The 20,000-nt window shown below is 39.1% G+C and overlaps 2 protein-coding genes and 1 long non-coding RNA gene across 3 annotated transcripts in view; 2 read left to right on the forward strand and 1 right to left on the reverse strand.

Moving 5' to 3' along the window:
- Window positions 1-821: 821 nt before the first annotated feature.
- On the forward strand, window positions 822-4,739 carry LOC138033045 (uncharacterized). Its single transcript, XR_011128552.1, has 3 exons — window positions 822-1,033; window positions 3,177-3,336; window positions 4,637-4,739. It is a non-coding gene; the product is annotated as an uncharacterized lncRNA (long non-coding RNA).
- A 2,428-nt stretch (window positions 4,740-7,167) lies between these two features.
- LOC138032717 (uncharacterized) lies at window positions 7,168-16,838 on the reverse strand. Its single transcript, XM_068880425.1, has 5 exons — window positions 16,653-16,838; window positions 14,097-14,153; window positions 12,645-12,878; window positions 10,847-10,939; window positions 7,168-9,566 (listed from the first exon to the last, which is right to left on the reverse strand). The coding sequence occupies exons 1-5, from the start codon at window positions 16,821-16,823 to the stop codon at window positions 9,285-9,287; spliced, it is 837 nt and encodes a 278-aa protein (XP_068736526.1). The 5' UTR covers window positions 16,824-16,838; the 3' UTR covers window positions 7,168-9,284.
- A 295-nt stretch (window positions 16,839-17,133) lies between these two features.
- Window positions 17,134-20,000, forward strand: part of LOC138032714 (uncharacterized) — a 21,531-nt gene continuing 18,664 nt past the window's right edge. The window contains exon 1 of the mRNA XM_068880419.1: window positions 17,134-19,754. Coding sequence (XP_068736520.1) covers window positions 17,151-19,754 — 2,604 coding nt within the window. The 5' untranslated portion in view covers window positions 17,134-17,150. The remainder of the gene's footprint in view (window positions 19,755-20,000) is intronic.

Here is a 20,000-nt window from a genome sequence, read left to right on the forward strand (position 1 = left end):
TTCACCACTACACAATGACGACGAACATCTGCAACCCCAAACAATTCTTTTCGTGATTTACTTTTGTATGATAAGTCAATTGATATCCATGTATAATAACCATAACTAATCCTAACCTGACCCTAATTTTTCTCTAGGCTTAATTCGGGCTCCAAAAAAAGTTCCTTCAATTCATCTGAGTGCGTATTAAACCTAGGTAAAATGAAGATATTACCAATGTAACCTATTGTAGGTAAAAACGGGTTCAATCTGAGAACGGATTTTACCGCAAAATTGACACTGGGGAGAATTTATTTACGTGAGCTTTCTTCAGACGGTGCAAAGTTGTCTCTATATCAAGTTCTTCTGAGTGTAAAATTCAAAGTCGGATTCCAAGCCGTTCTTTCCGGCAAAAAAGGCTGGCTAATTGGAAATGACTTTTAGCCTGCGCGCCGATCTTGCAAAGGGGACTGTTTGACCTTCTCGATAAACTGTTGAATCTATGAAATATTATTTGTTTCCTTTCACTTGTTAGGTTTCGATATTTGAGAGACGACGTAACTGAAAGTGTGCCATATTTTGACCTCTTAAGTGAAATGTTCAATATTATAAAAGATAATTGTCTTCGTTACAGTAGTCCTTTCCAGATCGTCATTACGTTATTTCTGAAAAAGATATCGGTATTGTAGTAATGCACTTATTATAAGAACGCGATATTTAATGATATTAATATATATTGAAAGAGACAATGCATTTTTAGATGGTTTTGTTCTTGTCGTATTATTTATATTAGCTTTAAGCCATCATAATGCGCTATATAAACAAGGATTTCAACTGATTAAAAGGTACAACTAGAACTCGCGCCCCCTAGAGAAAACGCCTTTGGTGCGCCGGGGAATTTAAAAAAAAAAATGGAGAGGACATCAGTTCTACAAATTACAATTTTTCTTGTTGTCGTTTCTCTTAGCTACAGCGCTCCAGTTGAAGATGATGACGAAGCTAGTGTTACTAAAGGAAAACCTCTTCTTGAAAAATTAGGAATGGAGCTCTACAGGTAATCAGTTTTAACTTTTTAATATTGAAAAATGTTCAAACTAAGCTAGTTTTGTTTAATGTTATAGGTCGCTTTAAATTGAATTTATTGCGCGTTAAGTTGTGTATATATCGATGGTGTCTCGGAAAGACTCGGAAACATATCCGAATGCTGGAACCTATGACTTGCCTAATTACGTTATTCTATGCTTTACCACTGAACTACATCAGACTTGTGGAAGCATGGGGCCCGTTTTCTCTTAAGCAAGGTCGACTGAATTTGGAACGGTGGTAATCAATTTCTCGCAGTTGTCGTAAAATAAATGATCACAAAAGTTCCCTTTTGGCGGCTTTCAGTTGATTTAACCTGCTTCAAAAAAAACATACTTTATGATAACAGCACTCTTAATATTCTGGTATACTTTCAGTAAAATTCGAAGTTTTAATTCATTTTATTGTGTTTCTTAATTACGCATAATCGTCAATGGAGAACTGAATAAATTTGGTTGTAATTTTTATTAAATCTTCAACCTTGGATTCTCGATTCTAGCGTCCTGATTGACCGGATCCCCAAGTCTCAGTTGATTCTCAGCGCACAGATTATATCATCGGGTTAAGTGTCGCCACCTCAAAAAAATTGTGGCCAAAAGCGATATGTCCAAGTGATCAAACGTTCAAAAAGTTTTGAAAATTAACAAGACAATTATTCCATTCGCTCTTGTTGGATGTGCTTGCTTGTAGCCACTTCGGCACTATACACTTGTATTATAGGTTCGTAGAGCGGTTTTCAATTGAGTGTCGAAAGTAATTAGCGAATTACCTTGGTTTCAGTGATTGGTTCGAAGTTCTCGTGCCACTTTTTCAACCAATCAGAAGTGAAACCAAAACCAATCGTGGCTCGCGCGTGCATATTTTCCCGCAATTTGTGTTTTGATTGGTTTACTGGATTGTCTTCGTCATTTTTGATTGGCCAAAGTAATTACTTTGGTTTTGGTTTTACGACACTCGATTGAAACTCGCTCTATCGAACGCGCGCTCTTAGAATAATTAGCGAGCTTAAGCACCCGCGTTTTTGAGACCCGGACGACAACCTGAAGTGAGCTGCTTTCCCTTTTAACTTGTCTTTACGAATATCAATGAGTTAGTGCAGTTACCCTAACCCTTAAAATGAAAGCTAAAATTCCAGAGAGTGCTTAGGCCTAATCACTGAAGCGAGGGCTTAGGCTTAATCAATAAATTATTGCTATATTGACTGTGAGTCTCATTGACTCATGACTCATTGACTCATAAATCATGGGACCTCTGTCTTTACACGACCACATTTACGTTGCTAATTATCTTTACTCCATTAGAGATGATTGGTATAAAAATCTGGGAGACATCACTGTCCTGGCACGCGAAAGGTTCTCTTCCGTTTGCCGTCCGCGTCTCAAAAACGCGCGTACTTAAGCTCTCTATTAATTGTCAGGATCCCATGACTAGGAGAGTACAACTTAATAACGACGGCTAAGGCAACGCCACAAAGCAAGAATTGTATTGGTTGAAAAAGGAAAAACATTCGTGCTGCACGTGAAACACGGATTTCCGTACATTTCTTTCCAGTACTCGACAAAACAACAACTTGAACTCACCATATTTTAGGTTTTGACGACAACTTGAGCATATATATAAAATATGTTGTAATGACGTTTTCGTTACCGTAATCGTCTTCTTTGCTTAAACTCTCTAATTGTATTTGGGCAACGGCGTTTTAACAGACCGAGTCATTATCCATGCGATTGAGAATGGCCACTCATGCACGGCAAATCTCATTTAAGAGCTCGTCTAAAATTAGCTTGATCGGTGAAAATGCCGTTATATAGGCTCATGATTACGGGTTCCCGCAATTGTCCATTATTGTCAAAGCATTTGTCATTAATTTCAATCATGCAATTCGCTTGGTTTTTATCTTTTTTTCTTCGTGATTGGCTGAATTATCCCATGCGATTTTTCCGACCAATCAGAAAAAACCTGCGAAACAATCTTGACTTACGTAAATTTTCTTCGAGTAAATTTAAACATCCTTCGATTGACTGCGATCGTTGTGATGGGCTCGCTCTAGTAATCATTTTGAAATAGTGAATTCAAAACCAGTGAAATCATTAACCCCTTGCGTCACATTTCAGTGATCCACACATGCCTATGCCGTACAAAAAGCGCTGCTATTGCGGACATCTACCGCCCTTGCCACCAATGCCGTGGACTGGATATCATCGGCTGCCGAGACCACATCGCCCGGTATCACGTAACGGAGACCATTCTTCGGATGAAGAAGAAGAAGATTAGGTAAAGATCGTAAAACGGTTGGTTACTCAGGTTACTGCGCTGAGACTTGAATGCGCATGCTTAGGATTCGATCCGCTCTGACCGCTTGTGTTCGGTGACGTCCCGAATTTAATAATTAACCATTGTTTGTTTTCTCTTGGGAACATTGTAAGTCCCAAGAGAAACAGAACACACTGCTTATTCAAAATTTGGGTGGACAAACAAAGAGTATTATGGCATTTCCGCTTCGGCCAATTCTCCCACGCTCAACATTCATTGCCATTCCTCAATCTGACATTTCCCTTTTTATTCAACTTACACTACGTACAATCTACTTCAGACTTGCGGTGAAACATTTCAATGTGCAGAGAACATTCAGATTAGGCAAGCCAAAGAGTTGAACCCGGATCGATGGGGTCTCCTTGCATATTCCAATATCCAGTAGACTACCGAGACAAGCTCCTAGAAAATCGATTTTTTTTAGAGTATTGACATAGTAGTACCCAGCAAAACGTAAAAGTAAAAGCTAAACGTCTTCAAAGTGGTTTTTATACCTAAATACTGTAGATCAGCACGGCTTTGCTTAGGAACGCTATTTCGTGTTGAACTAAGGCTCTAATTCTGCCTGTTTTCATTCTTTTTACTATAATCTTAGGAAATCTTTAAATATTTTAGTTAATAGACCAAACACTGAGCTCGGTCGTAATTCCTTTGTACACAGGGCTGCAATCGCCTGGAATTCCCTGTCTGATAGTGTAAGATCTTTTTCTAATCAAACAGGCTTTAAAAATGGACTGAAGCAGTTAAAACATACTGTTATGAATGTCACTTTTGAAAAAGACAGCTCAGAAGTTTATAATAAGCATGCCGATTTTTATTAATACATATTTTATGCTTTATTTATTTTTAGCGATTATTTATCTTATTTATTCAAAGTATAATCACTACCATATGTATGTATCGTTAATTTTATTACAGTAGGTCCACATCAGCTGTAAAGTTGCTTTTTTCCTCTTGACCTGCTTTACTAAATAAAGTTATGTATGTATGTATGTATGTATGTATGTATGTATGTATGCAGCGATAATCTTCTCGTGCAAAGATGGGATATTGCGTCGTGTAATTGTAACGAAATGTCCAATGTCAGTTTGACGGATGGGAATTAGTGTTGACCTTCTCCCACGGGGACAGTTCTCTGGCGATTGCGGAGGGGGGGGGGGGGGGGGAGGCGGAGTTTAATCACGTTATGCCTGATTTGGAATATTTCTTTTCATACTTATCGTTGTGAAGCACTCTGTAACGCTTTTTTCTGTTCTTTCAGATTGAATTGAAACGTTTAGTGCAAAACAATGAAACCTGCTCAAGAAAAGTGTACAGCTGCTGAATTAACAGATTGCAAGAAAATAAAATATTGCCTTAGAAAATCCTCTGAGTTGCAAATCTGCACTGAGTTTTTCCTTTATTATTTTTTTTGCAAGGCCGGCGTTAGCAAAGGCCCAGGCAAAGGGATTCGACATCCGTTCGATTTTGTTGTACGAAGTTGACTGCTGAGGTAGGCAAACGGGTTCAACACATCATCAACATTTATTTCAACAAAGCTTCGCGAAGCCCGGTTTCCAGGCTGCAGACGCGATTGTTACTATGGATACGGATATGGGCACGTCATTGAGAGATCAATTAATGCGCAGGCGCATACCCAACAATGTTAAAAGGATCTGTTAAAAGTGGGAGGGGAGGGGAGAGGAGGGGGGCAAACGGCTTCAAGTTCATGTAACATTCGCGAAAACAAAAGAAATGTTGAATGGTTGTTGAAGCAAAGTTGAAACGCTTTTAAACTAATTCAACATGTTCCAACACGGTTGAAAGGACAGCGCGCGCGGGGGTGGTCAAGCGGTTCCATCATCGCTGTTCAACAAAATTGAACGGATGTTTAAGCAAATATGTTCAAGCTGTTTGCTGGGGCTTTCAGGTTCATGATTATTTTAACTGATCATACGTTGGCCACTTAAGAGACCCTCCAATACGAATTAAAACTATCCTATCGCTGCGATTATTGATGTCGCCTTAAAAAAACTATCGCCGCGATAGTTGCAAGCGACAAACCGACATTCGGTCAGTGCTCTGTGGAACACCCGTGACCAGCTGTTTGAGCCAAAGCGAATAAGAAAGGCGTCCAAAGACACAAACTTGATTTTTCAAGTTTAAAGCCTTTGACCGCTTACCAAACTTTTCTGCTTCCTATGCAAACTCAAAAAGGGCAGTGTCATGATATTTTAGTCAAAATTCAAAACACTAAAAGACGTCTTTGCATCACTAAAGACCAAAAAGAAAAAGTTGTAGTTTTGATACCAATAAGCATTGACGTGCACTGAAGCTATTCTTTGTTGTTTGCGGTCAAGGATGGAGAGATGGATTTAGATTGAAACTTGAAAAAAGTGGCCAGCTTTTTCAATTTTGGAGACGCTGTCTTCAGAAAGTCGCCAAAAATTAAATACGAATAGCTCTTTGTGCCATAAATACATTTCATATCTTTTCGTTGGGTTGTCAGGAATGTTACACGTGTGAGCTTTTGACCTAAAAACAGCAAATTTAGCACAACAGGGCCCCTTTAACTTATTGCTTACACGATGGAAAACAAAGGCTAGAGATTCGCATACGTTCTCTGATCTGATTGGATAGTTGTTACACGACGAGTTCATAAAGGGCAGCACGCCTGGTTGACTTTCGTTTAACCTTTTTGGAAATGATGATTTCACGATTTTAAATATCTATGTAAATGAAGGCTAACATACTCCTCGGATAAGGACCGTGTATAGCCTGAAATTTCCGACGCCTCCTCTACTAGTTTCTACATCACCGGGCAGCATTTCACACGCCTCTCTCCTAGAGTAGATTAGCGAGAAGAGGCATCGGCTGAAGTTCGGGCGAGATCCTAAAGCATTCCACGTCAAAATTAAACTGCACCTAACCTCAAATATTTTCTTTTGCAAAGAGTTAAATGTCTAACACATATTTTCCCTTTACGTCTCTAGATTTTACTCTTAATAGGCCTAATGCGTGAGGTATTAGAGAATAACAAAGCTGGCATTCATTTGTCCCACGGCCAGGCAAGTGATTGGTATGGGTCTATTTCTTCAATGACGTCAAGAACTAATTTACATTGCCTAAGTTCTTTTCAAAATAGACCTCTTTAGCTTGTACGTTTTGTTTTCCCATTTCAGACCACGTGATGTTCTCAAGGAAATTTTCCTTTTGTTTTTTCATAAGTTATGCATACATATTCACGTGCATAGGACGACATTTGAAAGAAAGTTTTCCCTAGAGTAACATCACGTGGTCTGAAATGGGAAAACAAAATGTACAAGCTAAAGAGGTCTATTATAATGCAAAGTAGTTTATGACGTCATCCAAGGAATAGGCCCATGCCTCTCACTGCCTCGGCCATGGGACAAATGAACACCAGGGCCCAGTTGTTCAAAAGCCGATTAACGCTAATCCCAGATTAAAAATTAACCAAGGAGTTTATTTCTCTACTCGCAAATGCTGTTCCACGCTGATATTCGGCAAGACTTAACATTAGAGGAAGTCAATCTTGAAAAACGAAAATAAGCAAAAGAAATTTTCACCAAAAAGTTGAAAAAATGAAACCAAAGTTCACGCTAATCCTGGATTAGGTTAACCGGCTTTCGAACAACCGGGCCCAGTATCTTTCTCTTTCATAGCAAAAAATTCTGAGGTTAGGTGCGCTGTAAAAACGAGCTAGAATTAATGGTAAATTGGTAAAAAAATAATGTCTTTAAAGCTATTTCTATTTAATACACGCTCTGAGACCAAACACATTAGAACCGCTTCTCTAACTCTTATGATTTATTCACAAATCGGGGGCATTCTACGTTAAATCCAGTGTAATCTGAAACAGTCCTTCACAGTTCTGTTGTGACCACTGGGCACCTACTTCGTGCGTATTTACAAATGTTCGCTTTAAATTCAGCATTTAATCTTTCAAGTTTCCTGGGTTAGTTATCGGTTGATAAAACAGCTGCAAATCAGCAATGCTTGATATTTAAGTTGTTTGTTGGGTGACAACTGCTAAATGACCAGCACGTGAAAGGTAGTGAGGCTATTGCAAGGTCACCACCGTGAGCATGGATTGCAATAAAATAATCCAGTTACTTTACTTTATCAACCTCGTTCCCAGGACCATTCCCTTCGCTTTGGGAAAGGCCCTGGGAGATAGGTTGTGTTTTTACTTTAAGAGATGGCAAGGCTCCAAGGGAAGGTTCTATCCATGGATTCTTTGTTATCTCTCATACTTTTATAGTGAATAGTGTATTTTTACATATAAACAAGATGTCAAACTTGAAGTCAATTTAATAATGCGGCTAAAGTGAACTCAAAACTGAACTCCAAAATTTAATCTCATAAAGCACTTCCTTACTCTACCTGAGAGAAAAAAGAAACTTCTGGCAACGCACACCCTGCAACTTGGTAGCTAGCACTGATTTGCCGTAAAAGATGCGTGTGTTTGCCTTCTTTAAAGATATCGCTAGACTTCAAAACACGACAGCCTAAATCTGAGCAAATTCGAAGAACGAGGCTCCCACTGGACCATAATTTATCCGCCACAAATAAAGTAGTTTTTAAAGGAGTGTTGCCGGTAATCGGGCGATTGCTTTCAGTTTTAGTTAGAAAAAGGGCGTGCCATTCTTTCATTAAAAAAAAAAAACGTTTGAGCCATATTTTCATCAAAACCACGCCTATTTGGCACTCGGCGACGTGTAGTTGCTTTGAAGGCCTATTTGATTTCTTTCGTTTGCAACGCTTGGCCAGAAACGACGTTGTTCATGTCAGTTAGTGTCAAAATAACTCTGCAATATTTGTGTTAAGACACAATAGGGCCATTTATACGGGAGAAAATAAGACGCGTCTCAGCAACGATGGTCTTAAATAGCACGCGAACTGTACCATTAACATTTATACGCTCGCGTCCTACATAAGACGCGAACATCTGGTGTAAATGGTTCGCGTCTTATAAATCTAGCACGCCCTCGAAGAATAACTGTTAATTCACAGTTACCACCTTTTGTACTTTTCATCCGCAAAGTTGCGAATTGAAAACTCTTTCAATTCAATTGATTATAAAAAAACACTTACACCGGCGCTTCTCACGCAGTTATCAAGTTGTTCCGCGATTGCCAGTTCCCGGCAAAGGGAACTCTTTCTCTTCCACCAAAGTCCAAGTGTTTTTCTGTTTTGTTGGTGCTTTTGAAGTCCATGCACCTGACCTGGAGTGAAATTCGAAAGATGGCACAAGACCGCTCCCGCTGGAGAGAGACTATAGAGGCCTTATGCGTCCCATGGTGCAAAAAGGACTGATGATGATGATGATGATGATGGTGTTTTTGAGCCTGACTGGAAAGCCATTTTTTTGCCTGGGTGACTCGTCAATAAAATGACCATGTTGTTGTTGTCGTCACGCAGGTGACAGGCATGCGCACTTATCGTTCACGTCCTATTTAGGGCGCGAAACCGTTTATACGAGGAAGTTCACGTCTTATTTAAGACGCGAACAAAATAAGAACAGTCACAAATTCTGTTCCCAAGATAACACTCGTCTTATGAAAGTCGCGTCTAAAATAAGACGTAAATGCTTGTTTTGTACCATTCATACGAGCAGTTCGCGTTTTATTTAAGACGCGTCTTATTTTCTTCCATATAAATGGCCCTTATGTCATCCTCACGGTTTTAATAGAAACCGAGTTAGGAAGGTTACCATTTTCTTTTAGAAATGAAGTTATTGGAAGTCCAAAGGGTCCTTTGGGAATTTAATTCTACCTTGTGAAAAGTTCTTTCTTTTGTTTAAACGAACCAATATGGCCCAAACAAAGGAGACATCACAAAGCGTTTATGGTGCCTTTAGCTTTCATTGGTTCAAAAGAGATTTATCTGTCCATAAGCATCCCTTTACGTTATCTACCTTCCTTTTTCTCCCGATAGGGTGGAGGAGGAGCGGAAATATCCACCTCCGTATAAGAAGGCAAGTGAGGAAGCTTTAGTGTTTGGTATGGGGGAGGAGGGGGTCTGTTATCATGCTGTGCCATTCTTGCTTCCCTCTCCACCCCACTCTGGCTTGAATAACCTCTTGACCTTTGTTGCCTGTGAGAGGAGTGGTTTGAATATGGTGTGGAGTGATGTGAGTACGGGTGTGGCGCGGAAGAAAGTAGACTTTGCGATCTTGATGTCCTTGATTCCTGTAACAAAGACAACAGCAGATTCTCTGGTCAATCTTCTGAAGCACTGGAAGGTCCGATTCCTAAGCAGGAGGACACCAGTACCGTAGAGCCAATACTCTGGGCTTTATCAATATTTGAGGTAACCGCTGAAGTGCTGATAGAGACTGTGCAAGCCTCCCTATAGCTTTAGGGTAGGTTTGATTTTTCAAGTAAGGCCCGATTCAGACGCCGTACTTCTCATGATCCGAACGTAATGAGAGTTTCGACCGCCACAAATTAAAGAACGCCTGCCGATTCAGACGTCAAACTTAATTGCCCGATCCACGGCCGTTCCTAATGGATTTTCAAGAAAACCAATTCATTTTGTCAGCGGCTTTTGAGTGGACGGCAAAACATGGTTTGTGCATTAAGTTCGGCACATGAAAAATTCGACGTCTGAATCACAGCCGATCCGCAGCCGTGCTGAAGCCGAAAATCCCAGCTACTCCAAGCGAAAAGAACGGCTGACCCGTTCCAAACTGAAATTGCTATTAATTCAATGTATTAGGTTCGGCTCATGAAAAGTACCGCGTCTGAATCGTGACTAAAACCGTGAACCTAGTGTGTGCAAGATGATGGTCCTATTAATTTTTGTTTCCTATGAAAAACGTTTCATGGAAACATCTTCATTAAAAAGGCCATAGCCATGCATATGTTTGGCATGTTTTTCTGCTCGGCCTCGTGAAAAAGGCAAGTAGTGTAGTCCAGACCAACATTATTGGATTTTATTATCACCATCAGTTTGTAACCTCGGAATGGGGTCAGGGTTAATTTACAATTCATCAATCTTTTTATAACTACAGCTTTCTTTTGAAGAGCTGATCCATTCAAAAGTATTGTAAGCGATTGAAATCAATAATTAATTAATGATATTTACCCAGGAAGCTCCACTCACTCGAAAGTTGTTTTCAGGGAGGTCCTGCACTTGATTGAATTGCAATTTTAAAATGTTAATTTTTTTGAGGAGGGGGAAACAAGAGAACCCAGAGAAGAACCTCTGGAAGCAGAGTAAAGAACCAACAACAAACTTAACCCACATACACTGTATCGCCACGAGTCCGGAATTGAACGGGGGCCACATTGGTTGGAGCTGAATGCTATCACCACTACCCCATCCCTGCTCTCCCCCGCCCCCCCCCTCACCAAAAAAAAACAAAACCAAAAACAAAAAAATATATATATGCCTGGGTAAAAAAAATGGAAGAATGATACTACCAAATGTGTGAGCAAGCCAAAGGCTTCTAGGAATGCCAACTTACCCTTCTTCCCTCTCTGGTTCCCTGTGGTGTGTTATCTGATTCGAACCTAATCATACAAGCTGATGACGAGTTAAGTTCTACACGCTCAGGTTCCTGAGGGAAAAAAAAACTGACTTAAGCAAAAGAACTGTTTTGAAATCACAGACATGTATATCATGAGAATTTTATAATAAAGTTCTTAACACACAGAAAGTTCTCAAAATACTCTTAATGGGACAGGAAAAGCAGATCTTAATAACAAGTGTTATTGAAATCCAAAAAGAAAATTAGGGGTACATGTAAACACGCATTTTTCGAAGATAATTAATCAACAATATTTGCAAAAAGCTTTACATACAAAGCAATGTATGGCATTCTTTTCCAAATTGAAGCTTTAATTATCTCTGAAAAATGCCTGGTTACCCCAATTTTCTTTTTGGATACCAAGAGCACTTATTAAGTTCTTCTTTCTCCACATAGTTTTGAACCGCACAAAAATATCCCTTTATTAATAAGCACCACCCATAAGAAATCCAAGGATCTTGAGATGTGCAGAACGTATGTGCAATAACAATAGTAGGCACCATCCTTAACTACTGGAGTAATGGCATTTTGGCACAAGTAAGACTGTCCATTTTCCATGTTTGTGTCAAAGTTCCATAAGCTTAAAGTACACTTTTATAAAATTAATGAATGAAATGAATAATTATTAGGCTTTGCACTGTCTATTTTCTTTCGTGCTACAAATACCAGTGCTTGAAATTTAATAAAGGAACTTTATTAAGTTACATGTAACTATCCGGTCATCCCAGACGACCAGATAGTTAACCGGCAACTAGTTTTTTCCGTACAGTGAAAGGCCTGGTTGCCTGAAGAAAAAACAACACACAAATCTGATACACTTACATGTAGTAGTGCGAAGTTAACAATAATTAATTTGCTGCTGCTGGCCATTTTGAAAATTTTGAATATCTGTGGCTTTTACAAAAAATTGTCAGATGGGAAAATTCAAGAGACAATGTTTCAAACATGTACAATGTAGGTGATGGAGATTGGAGACTCCAACAGTCCAAATCTTAAACCCAGACTCTCAAAAAAAAAAAAAGGGACAGTCATATGCACTTAGAACTACTTGTATAGGATACTCAAGCTCCAATGCCATGCCGGTGATTGCATCTCAATACGGCGTGCATTTAATTGAAGGGGTAATAGACAATCAAGTATTAATTTTATCAGGGCTACATGTACCAAATTTATAGATTTACATGTACATGTAGTTGCCCGGTTTTTGCAAGAGGGACAACCTGGAATTTTTTTTTAAATTTTGAGTACTACAGAACCGTTCCACACTCACTGGATAGTATTATAAGCACAATAAACGATTTAGCCGCACTCTCCTTGTCCGGTCAGAGTTCTAAAAAAAAATGGCTTGCTTTTAACCCTTTCACAGCTAGGAATAGCCCACTTTCGATAATTCAGTCCAATTTTAACAAAAGGCATCATATCGAGGCTCCGGGGAATAAAGTCAGAGCAATCCTTACATTTATTCCCCAGAGCATCGAGATGATGCCTTTTGTTCAGGACTGAATTTTAATATGTACATCGAAAGTCGGCTATTACCGGTAAAATTTATTACTGTTATTCATTGACAAGTAGAATAATTTAGCATTAGACAGAGTAATACATGTACATGTAACTTGTAATTAGTTGCTTTAGAAAGTATTAAAGCAATGAAGGAAATAAATGTTTGGAATGGTACTAGGAGTTAATTAACATGTGTATTGCAAACCATGTAACAAATTTAAACTGACAGGTTTACCTGTGATCGAGGGGCTTTGTTAAAGCAGTTGTACTGGAAAAATGAGGCTTTGAAAGCAACAAATGATCCCTTCATACTGACAACAAATGTTAGTGCTACGACACCAAGAAAGGAGCCAAAGAACAAGTTCCATTCTATTTCCTTGTCTCCCGACAGAATCAGTGGCATGATAATCCAGAACATAAGGATACTAGTTATAATTATTAAGATGCACAGCACCAAGAAGACATGAATCTGTGGAAAAAAACAATAGGTATCATCCACAGCCCAGTCAAAATGTTTTCCAGTAGTAGGCAAGCTGGCTATAAATGTCAAGTCTGATAAATGTGAATTTGAAGTAAGTGGCAGATACAGTGTATTGTGTTGTAGGCGGCAAAATAGCCGGCTGCTGGCACATTTTGACTGGGCTGCATCCATCAAATAAGAACATTTTACTAGAGAGGTTCATAAATTAATTAAAGCATAGTTAAAAAGTTTTTAACTATGGATGTTAAGAGTGTCTTTAATACAGCAACACAACAATAGGTGGCAGTTCCTTGATTGACTGTCATATCTGAAAAGACCCTAGGCTAGAATTTGAAGCTTACAGTGTACCACTTGGTTTAAGACACAAATACTGGTAAATAAAACAGTGTAAGAAACCAAACTGGAAGGGCGTGACCGGAAGTTAATTACTTACTTTACCGGTAGTTGTATGCTTAGGTAATACCACTCAAACCAAAATGGTACAAAGTAGGCTACCATAATAATAACCTGCTTACAGCAGGGGTTTTATTAGAAGCCGGGACCTGGGTACTAGCACACGTCTACAGTGAGTACAGTACCTCCCTTTGCTCAAAGGAGGTCTCACGATCAAAAGCCAGACCATACAGTATAATATAGGGGTGCCCACTTACTTTAAAATTGTAAATGAAACCCCTGTTACATGTAAAGTCTGATCTGTTCAAAAGCTTGACATGCATGAGACTGCAATAATGACTTTTAAGCCCAAGAGTTAACAATCACTTTCAGATTTCAATCAGGGTCATGGATATATAATTATTATGACCTGAAATAGCCTAGGGAATCAGTGATATTAAAAATTATGATATCCTTGGTACCAGATTGAGCAAGGTGCTCTACCAACAAGGCAGACATCTGCGATAGCTGATTAACCCATTGTCAGGGGTAGGTACAGTACATCATGGTACATGTACATGACTGTAGATTATAAATAAACAAAAGATCCCTGAAAAATTTTATTGAAGGATGACATCAAACTTGTGAGATATTAGAATAATAATTAATGATCTTCACACATGTATATATACTCTGGATAAATCCTACCAATGCAATTGAATGATCGAGGAATTTTCCCCCAAAATAAGACTGATGGTCATTTCTCTATTATTTTCATCTTCAGAGATTTGTCATAATTTGATTGCAGTTTTTTTTATTTTTAGAAATACTTACTGTTAGTTTTTTAGGTCGTTTATAACTTAGACATCCCATGCCACCAGTCACAGCAAACTGAAAGGAGAAAGGATTAGCATTAACAGTGGCTGGGAAATATTAGAAGGTCAAAGGCTTCCAGTCCTATTTGGCTGGCCATCATGTGGAAAAGATGAGAAAACAATACAGTATGAGGTGGATGTTTCAAAATTTCATTGAAACATCCATAGCTTGATTTGGTTTTCATTGGAACTTTCAATAACTATTATTTATTATATGGCTTGTATTTCTGGCCGACATAATGCCCACTCTGATATTTAGCTAAGAGCAGCTGAGTGCTAGGGCATTATTCTCCCGTAATGCCCACAGGCTGATTATGGATCATGCAAACTAGTTTCTCCTCTTTAGAACCGTTCTGTTAGCCATATAGTAAACAGCTTCATAACCTTGACCGTTCGATCATTTATACAGCAAAAATCTCAAACCTGGGACTACATAGCTGTATTGACCTCGCTATTGCCCATCAATACAGCAAGGCCTCAGTTTGAGATAATTATTGACGTAACAACCTATCTCTCGGTTATTAAGTAGTTATTATTTTAGTCCAGCATTTTTTAATTCATTAAGAAATAGTATGTTAAGTCATACATGCACATCTCCATTCTTTGTCATTCTGCATGCCCCATTTATTTGTTCAGGATAGGTCTGGCTAAGCACTTTACAGGAGCTGTAATTACTCTTGGAGAAAATTAAAATGGACAAACAGTGGTGATCTTTATGACAAGATTTCCATTACTATGAGAGCCTTTTTCATGATTGAGAACAAAAAAATAAAATATTTCCACCATTTAATTAAATTTCAGCCAAAATGGAGCATTAAAAAGTTCCTAGTCTATTAAACGTCTTTATTATTAACTTACTGCCATAACTTTGGCTATAAATCTGGCAGAAGCTGTATGGTACATGTAATGTAGATCATGGTTCAGTGCTCAAAATTTGGGCAGCAATTAGAAGAAACAACAAAAATTCACAAACCATTCTGCTTAAAGACATTTAATTTTCATTTTACTATCCTGGGAGTGTGAGATTGATGTAAATAAAGTATTATTTATTGGTCTCACTGTTGACCTTTGCTCAGTCTAAAGTACTATTTGGTTTAATTTCTGCGTGTAAAAAACTATTGTTGTTACTAGTATAGTGAGGTAAATTATGTTAGTGTACAGTGGTGTTATTAAAGGGGCAGTGTCACGTTATTTTAGTCAAAATTCAAAACGCTAAAAGCGGTCTTTGCATTTATGAAGACCAAAGAGTAATGATGTAGTTTTGTTGCCAATGGCCATTGAATTGCACTGAAGCTATTCTTTGTTGTTTGCACCCAAGGATGGAGGGGATGGAAATGGATTGAAACTTGAAAAAATTGGCCACTTTTTCAAGGTTAGAGACGCTGACCTCTGAAAGTTGGCAAAAGTTAATACGAATAGCTCTTTATGCCATATTATATTCCATATCACTTCAGTGAGTTGTAAGGAATGTTATAAGTGCGAAAGTGCCACTTTAAAATAAAATGAAATAAAAGTTTTTCTTGAAAATAAGAAATAGCTGCTAGTAACACACTGACACATCAAACGCCATAGTATGCCACCCATTGACGAGCAAAATCGTCTAGCGTTAGAAAGAGTAAAATCTTTAATTTTAAGTAACACTCTAAGGGGTCAATGGTTTAAGTTGCTTCAGAAGTCATACTCTTCATTCCACTTTAGTAGATGCACACCCCTCTCCCAAGGCAAAAATTGCAAACCAAAATTGGGGGGGGGGGGGGGGGGTTCATTGAAAACAAAATCCTAATGATTGATTTTTTCAAGTGAAGCTATGATCTTCGCAGTTATGAACGCAATTTTTACAATTGCGTAGAGAAGCCTGAAAAATTCAGGACTTCAACGGGGTTTGAACCCGTGACCTCATGATTCCGGTGCGAAGCTCTAACCAACTGAGCTATGAAGCCACTGACGTTGGGAGCTGGTCATTTGTGGGTTCTAATGGTCCCGTGAGGAATGAATCATTTCAATTGATATTGACAAATGATATTGATTCATTTCATATACCATTTCATCATTGATGGATTTTTTTTTGGTAAATTTGCAAAATAACTAGAGGGTTGAAATTTTTGTTGACTTCTGGTGGGATTGGTGTGTGGGTGGATGCGGATTTAAGAAGTTCTACCAACCAAAATTCCCTTTTTTGTTTTGAAATTCTTAATACATGGACACCCAACGCAGGATCGGATTGGTTTTTAAGTTATTCTATACTATTTCTGTCCAGCGACGGTGATTAAAAAAAAAAACATGGCTCTAGTCAACTTTAGAAGCTCAATTAGATCTAAGTACAAATCAAATGACAAAATGCGATCGAATTTTCGAAGACCTCATCGGTTGCAAAGACTGTCTGCTCGTCTTCATTTCACTTTTTTGTAAATCTTTTACCGGCAATCCTAAAGGTTCACCAAGAACCTGTGAAGCTTTTGCAAAGAACATTTTTTTGCGTGACTGATTGAGTAACTTTTATAATATACGAACTCACCAACACACCGGACCATACAGGTAAACCCTCTGGCTTAAATTTGATGAAAGCTTCATGATTTTCATTTCTCGTATTAAAAGCTCCAATGCCAATACTTATAAGACCGCCTAGTATCTGTACAATTCCGACGCGCAGAGCCGTTTTGACAGAATAGAAGTGATGTTCAGCCATTGTGCCAAGGAGTTTCTTGTCAACAGAAAACTGAAGGAGTGGCCGCTTAGTGTTGTCACAGGAAACCCTATCAGGGTATTTGATGTATGAATTCCGGCAGTTAATTTTGTTATTTGCCTTTTGTATCCTCGGAAATTAGAAAGGAAAACACCAAACCTGTTATTTCAGGGAAAAGTCAATATTTTTATCATTACTTTATCTTTGACCGGATTTCAAAAGGTTTACGAGCAAGTTAATGCTAACGCAGTAGGGAGGAGGCGGGCAAGTTTTTCTTCTTCCGGTCGAAATGGCCAGGTGGCCTGGCACTGAACAGAAACATGGCGTAGAATGGGGTGGCTGTTGGTGTTCTTCGTTCTGGCCTGTATCTTTTTCGTTGGATGTTCACTGAAATCTTTATTTGTCTACATACTACTTTCCGGTTTAACTTTTTGCCTTACCCACCTTTTTCTAAGCAACAAATGGGGACTTGATCGACTATTGGAAGAATTTTTCAAGGTTGCCGAGTTGTTTGGTTTTGGAGCTCCTCTTCGATTGGAAAGCTCCTTCTATAGAGATGGCGGATCCGACAGACTCGAGGAGCTTCCTAAACCCTTGGAAAAAGAACTAAGAAAACTGATCGCCAATATCATTCGTGATTTTATTCGAACATGGTACGAAAATGTCGGGAAAGGAGAACATTTTATCGTCCATACTCGAGAATTGCTCGAGGTGTTGTGTTTGGAAGGTTACAAGCGGTCGTCTCAAGTAGATTCACATTACTTGGTTGAACAAGCCATCGTTATTTTTCATGGACACTTAGAGAGGCTCAACAAGGCAATGGCGATCGTGAAAACAAAAGATCCCAAACTGAGGTTGAGCATTTCGTCGTCACAGCTGCTTTGCGAGACATACAAATCACAGCTCAGTTTTGAGCCACCAGCGTTGGAAAGTCATGGAAAAGAACTTTCTTACTTGAGAAACGTTATTGATACCCTTGTAGCGGCTTTGAGTCCCAAGGACACGTTTAATTGCGATACAGGAAGGTTTATTTTGCGCGAAATATTAACCGTGCAAGTCATGTCTTCCCTCGTTCAACTTATGATAGATCCTGACTGGATCTATGAAGCCGCGATTGAAATTCTTACAGACAATGTAAATGCTGGGTTTGCTGATTTAGAAGTGAGAAATACTGATAATGGTATTGGTATGGATCAGGGTAATGGTGCGAGTAAAGACGATAGACAGCTAGTGGATGATGAAGCATACAGGGAGGTATCAGTTGAGAATGTAACTTCTTTTCCAGATATGAATTCATCAGAATTAGAGGTGATTCCGAGGCAAGAAAGTAAAGATTCGGTGGAAGATGTTGGTGAGAGAATTGAAATCACCTCTTCTGGGACTTGTGCGTCTGATTTTCAGTGGCCTGAATCCTCCCTCCGGCATCCTCCTATTGGAGAGAGCCAGCATGATAATGCAGATTCATACCTGGTGATCTCATTGGAGGAAAATAGAGAGAATTGTGATGCAGAGGAAAATCAAAAGGGAAGCAATTGCTCTACAGAAGTCGTCCCACCATCATCACTTGAAAACGTGAGTTCCTCCAGCTTGACTTCATCGTGGGCAATTTGTCCGTCATCAAAAGATGAATCGTTCGATGGAGTGAGTTTTGAAGAAATGAAGGAGAAACTTGCCGAGGTAGAAGGTACTAGCAATGTAATTAAAACTCTGCAAAGCTTTAAAGAAATGACCTGTTGCAATAGTTCAGAAACCAATGAGGGGGGATATTGTTCTTGGTCCATCCTTGCTGAAAAGGGTAGTGATGGTGAGGGTTCTGACATGGAGGCTGTTCCTTGCCCTAGACTCAGAACTAGAAGCTTTTCTTTTCCAGCACCAGAGGAAAGGACTGTCACAGTGAACAATTCTGAACAATTTTCTGTTCACTACGGTCTCAAGAGATCTGCTAGTGTTCCTTGTAAACTTTCTCTGCCAGATTTTATTGGCCAAGATAATGAAGAATTTTACAGCCCTCATAGTCCTAGAAAAGCTTTTGGCTCACCATTTTACCAGACAAGCTTCTGTAGCAGCTCTGACAGTTTCAAGTCTGTGTCCAGTGATGAGGATATTGTGGGTCCATACATTGAAAAAGGTGAAGAAGTATTGGAACATGCTGATGATTTTGATCTATTCACCCCTGAGACTCAAGTGAAAGTGTTGAGAGGTAGAATCATTAAACAAGCGTCTTTTGAGGAGTCCCAGGAAAAGGTTATGTCTGATTCATCTGTGGATGAATTAAATGGCCAAAGAGCCACGTGTGAATTGCCTGCCCACAAACAAGATAAGGAAGACTCTAAAGATCATCCAGGGAATAATATTAAGGAATCTTCCTTGAATAATGCTGATGAAAACAATGCCAGAGAAGACGGCAGCAGTGACCACAGAACTTTCCAAGCAGGATTTGGAGCAAGAGAATCAGAATCTTCCTTTGGTGAGGCATTTCTTAGTGCTGGCAAGAAATTTGTATCGAATTTCAAGCCACCATTTAAATTTGACAGCCTGAGTAGCAGCAGTACAAAATCATGTGAAATATCAGATAAAGAATGCATTGATGGTTCTACAGAAAATCAGTTTGGGGCTGGTCCACAAGGGACATTTGTAAGCGTTGCCAGAGCTGGGGCAACGACACATGGCACATCTGGGATGCGACATTTGTCAAGGAGTCATGCTATTGTAGAGGAGTCGTTTGAGAGTGATGCTGGCATTAGTTACGGAACACCTAAAGAGGAGCTGTGCCAAGACATTGAAGGTGTGGGTCATGAGGCAAAGGACAGCCTCCCATTGGCGGGCGTGAAACGAATGCATCCAAGTCAGTTGATTTCTATTCCCAATACTGTGGTTGCTTTAGAGACAACCTGGGAACCTGGAAGAAATAAATACACCCTCTACAAGATTGAGGTCTGTACACAATGTACATTGTACTTGTCATCTGTCTCTTGCTGATCCCATAGAAAATTTGATTAAACCCAGATACCAGAAATGAATACAGTAACTGCAACCTACACTGTACATTGTATTTTGCATCTCACCATTCATCATGCGATTTTGCTTTTAATGTGGGGACCGGAAAAGAAAACTTTCTGTCAAAAGTTTAAATTTATTGTCAGTAGACATTCAGTAACAGCTTTGGTATGTGACAAGGAA

This window comes from Montipora capricornis, chromosome 14, assembly GCF_036669925.1.
Source record: "Montipora capricornis isolate CH-2021 chromosome 14, ASM3666992v2, whole genome shotgun sequence".
NCBI lineage: Eukaryota > Metazoa > Cnidaria > Anthozoa > Scleractinia > Acroporidae > Montipora > Montipora capricornis.

Bases quoted from the DNA above. Each gene is read 5' to 3' on its own strand.
- LOC138032717 (XM_068880425.1), bottom strand. From the start codon at position 16,823: ATGGCTGAACATCACTTCTATTCTGTCAAAACGGCTCTGCGCGTCGGA. The intron at 12,879-14,096 runs GTAAGTATTTCT...TTTTTTCCACAG, and splicing joins AACGACCTAAAAAACTAACA to ATTCATGTCTTCTTGGTGCT. The intron at 9,567-10,846 runs GTAAGTTGGCAT...TCTTTGTTACAG, and splicing joins GAACCAGAGAGGGAAGAAGG to GAATCAAGGACATCAAGATC.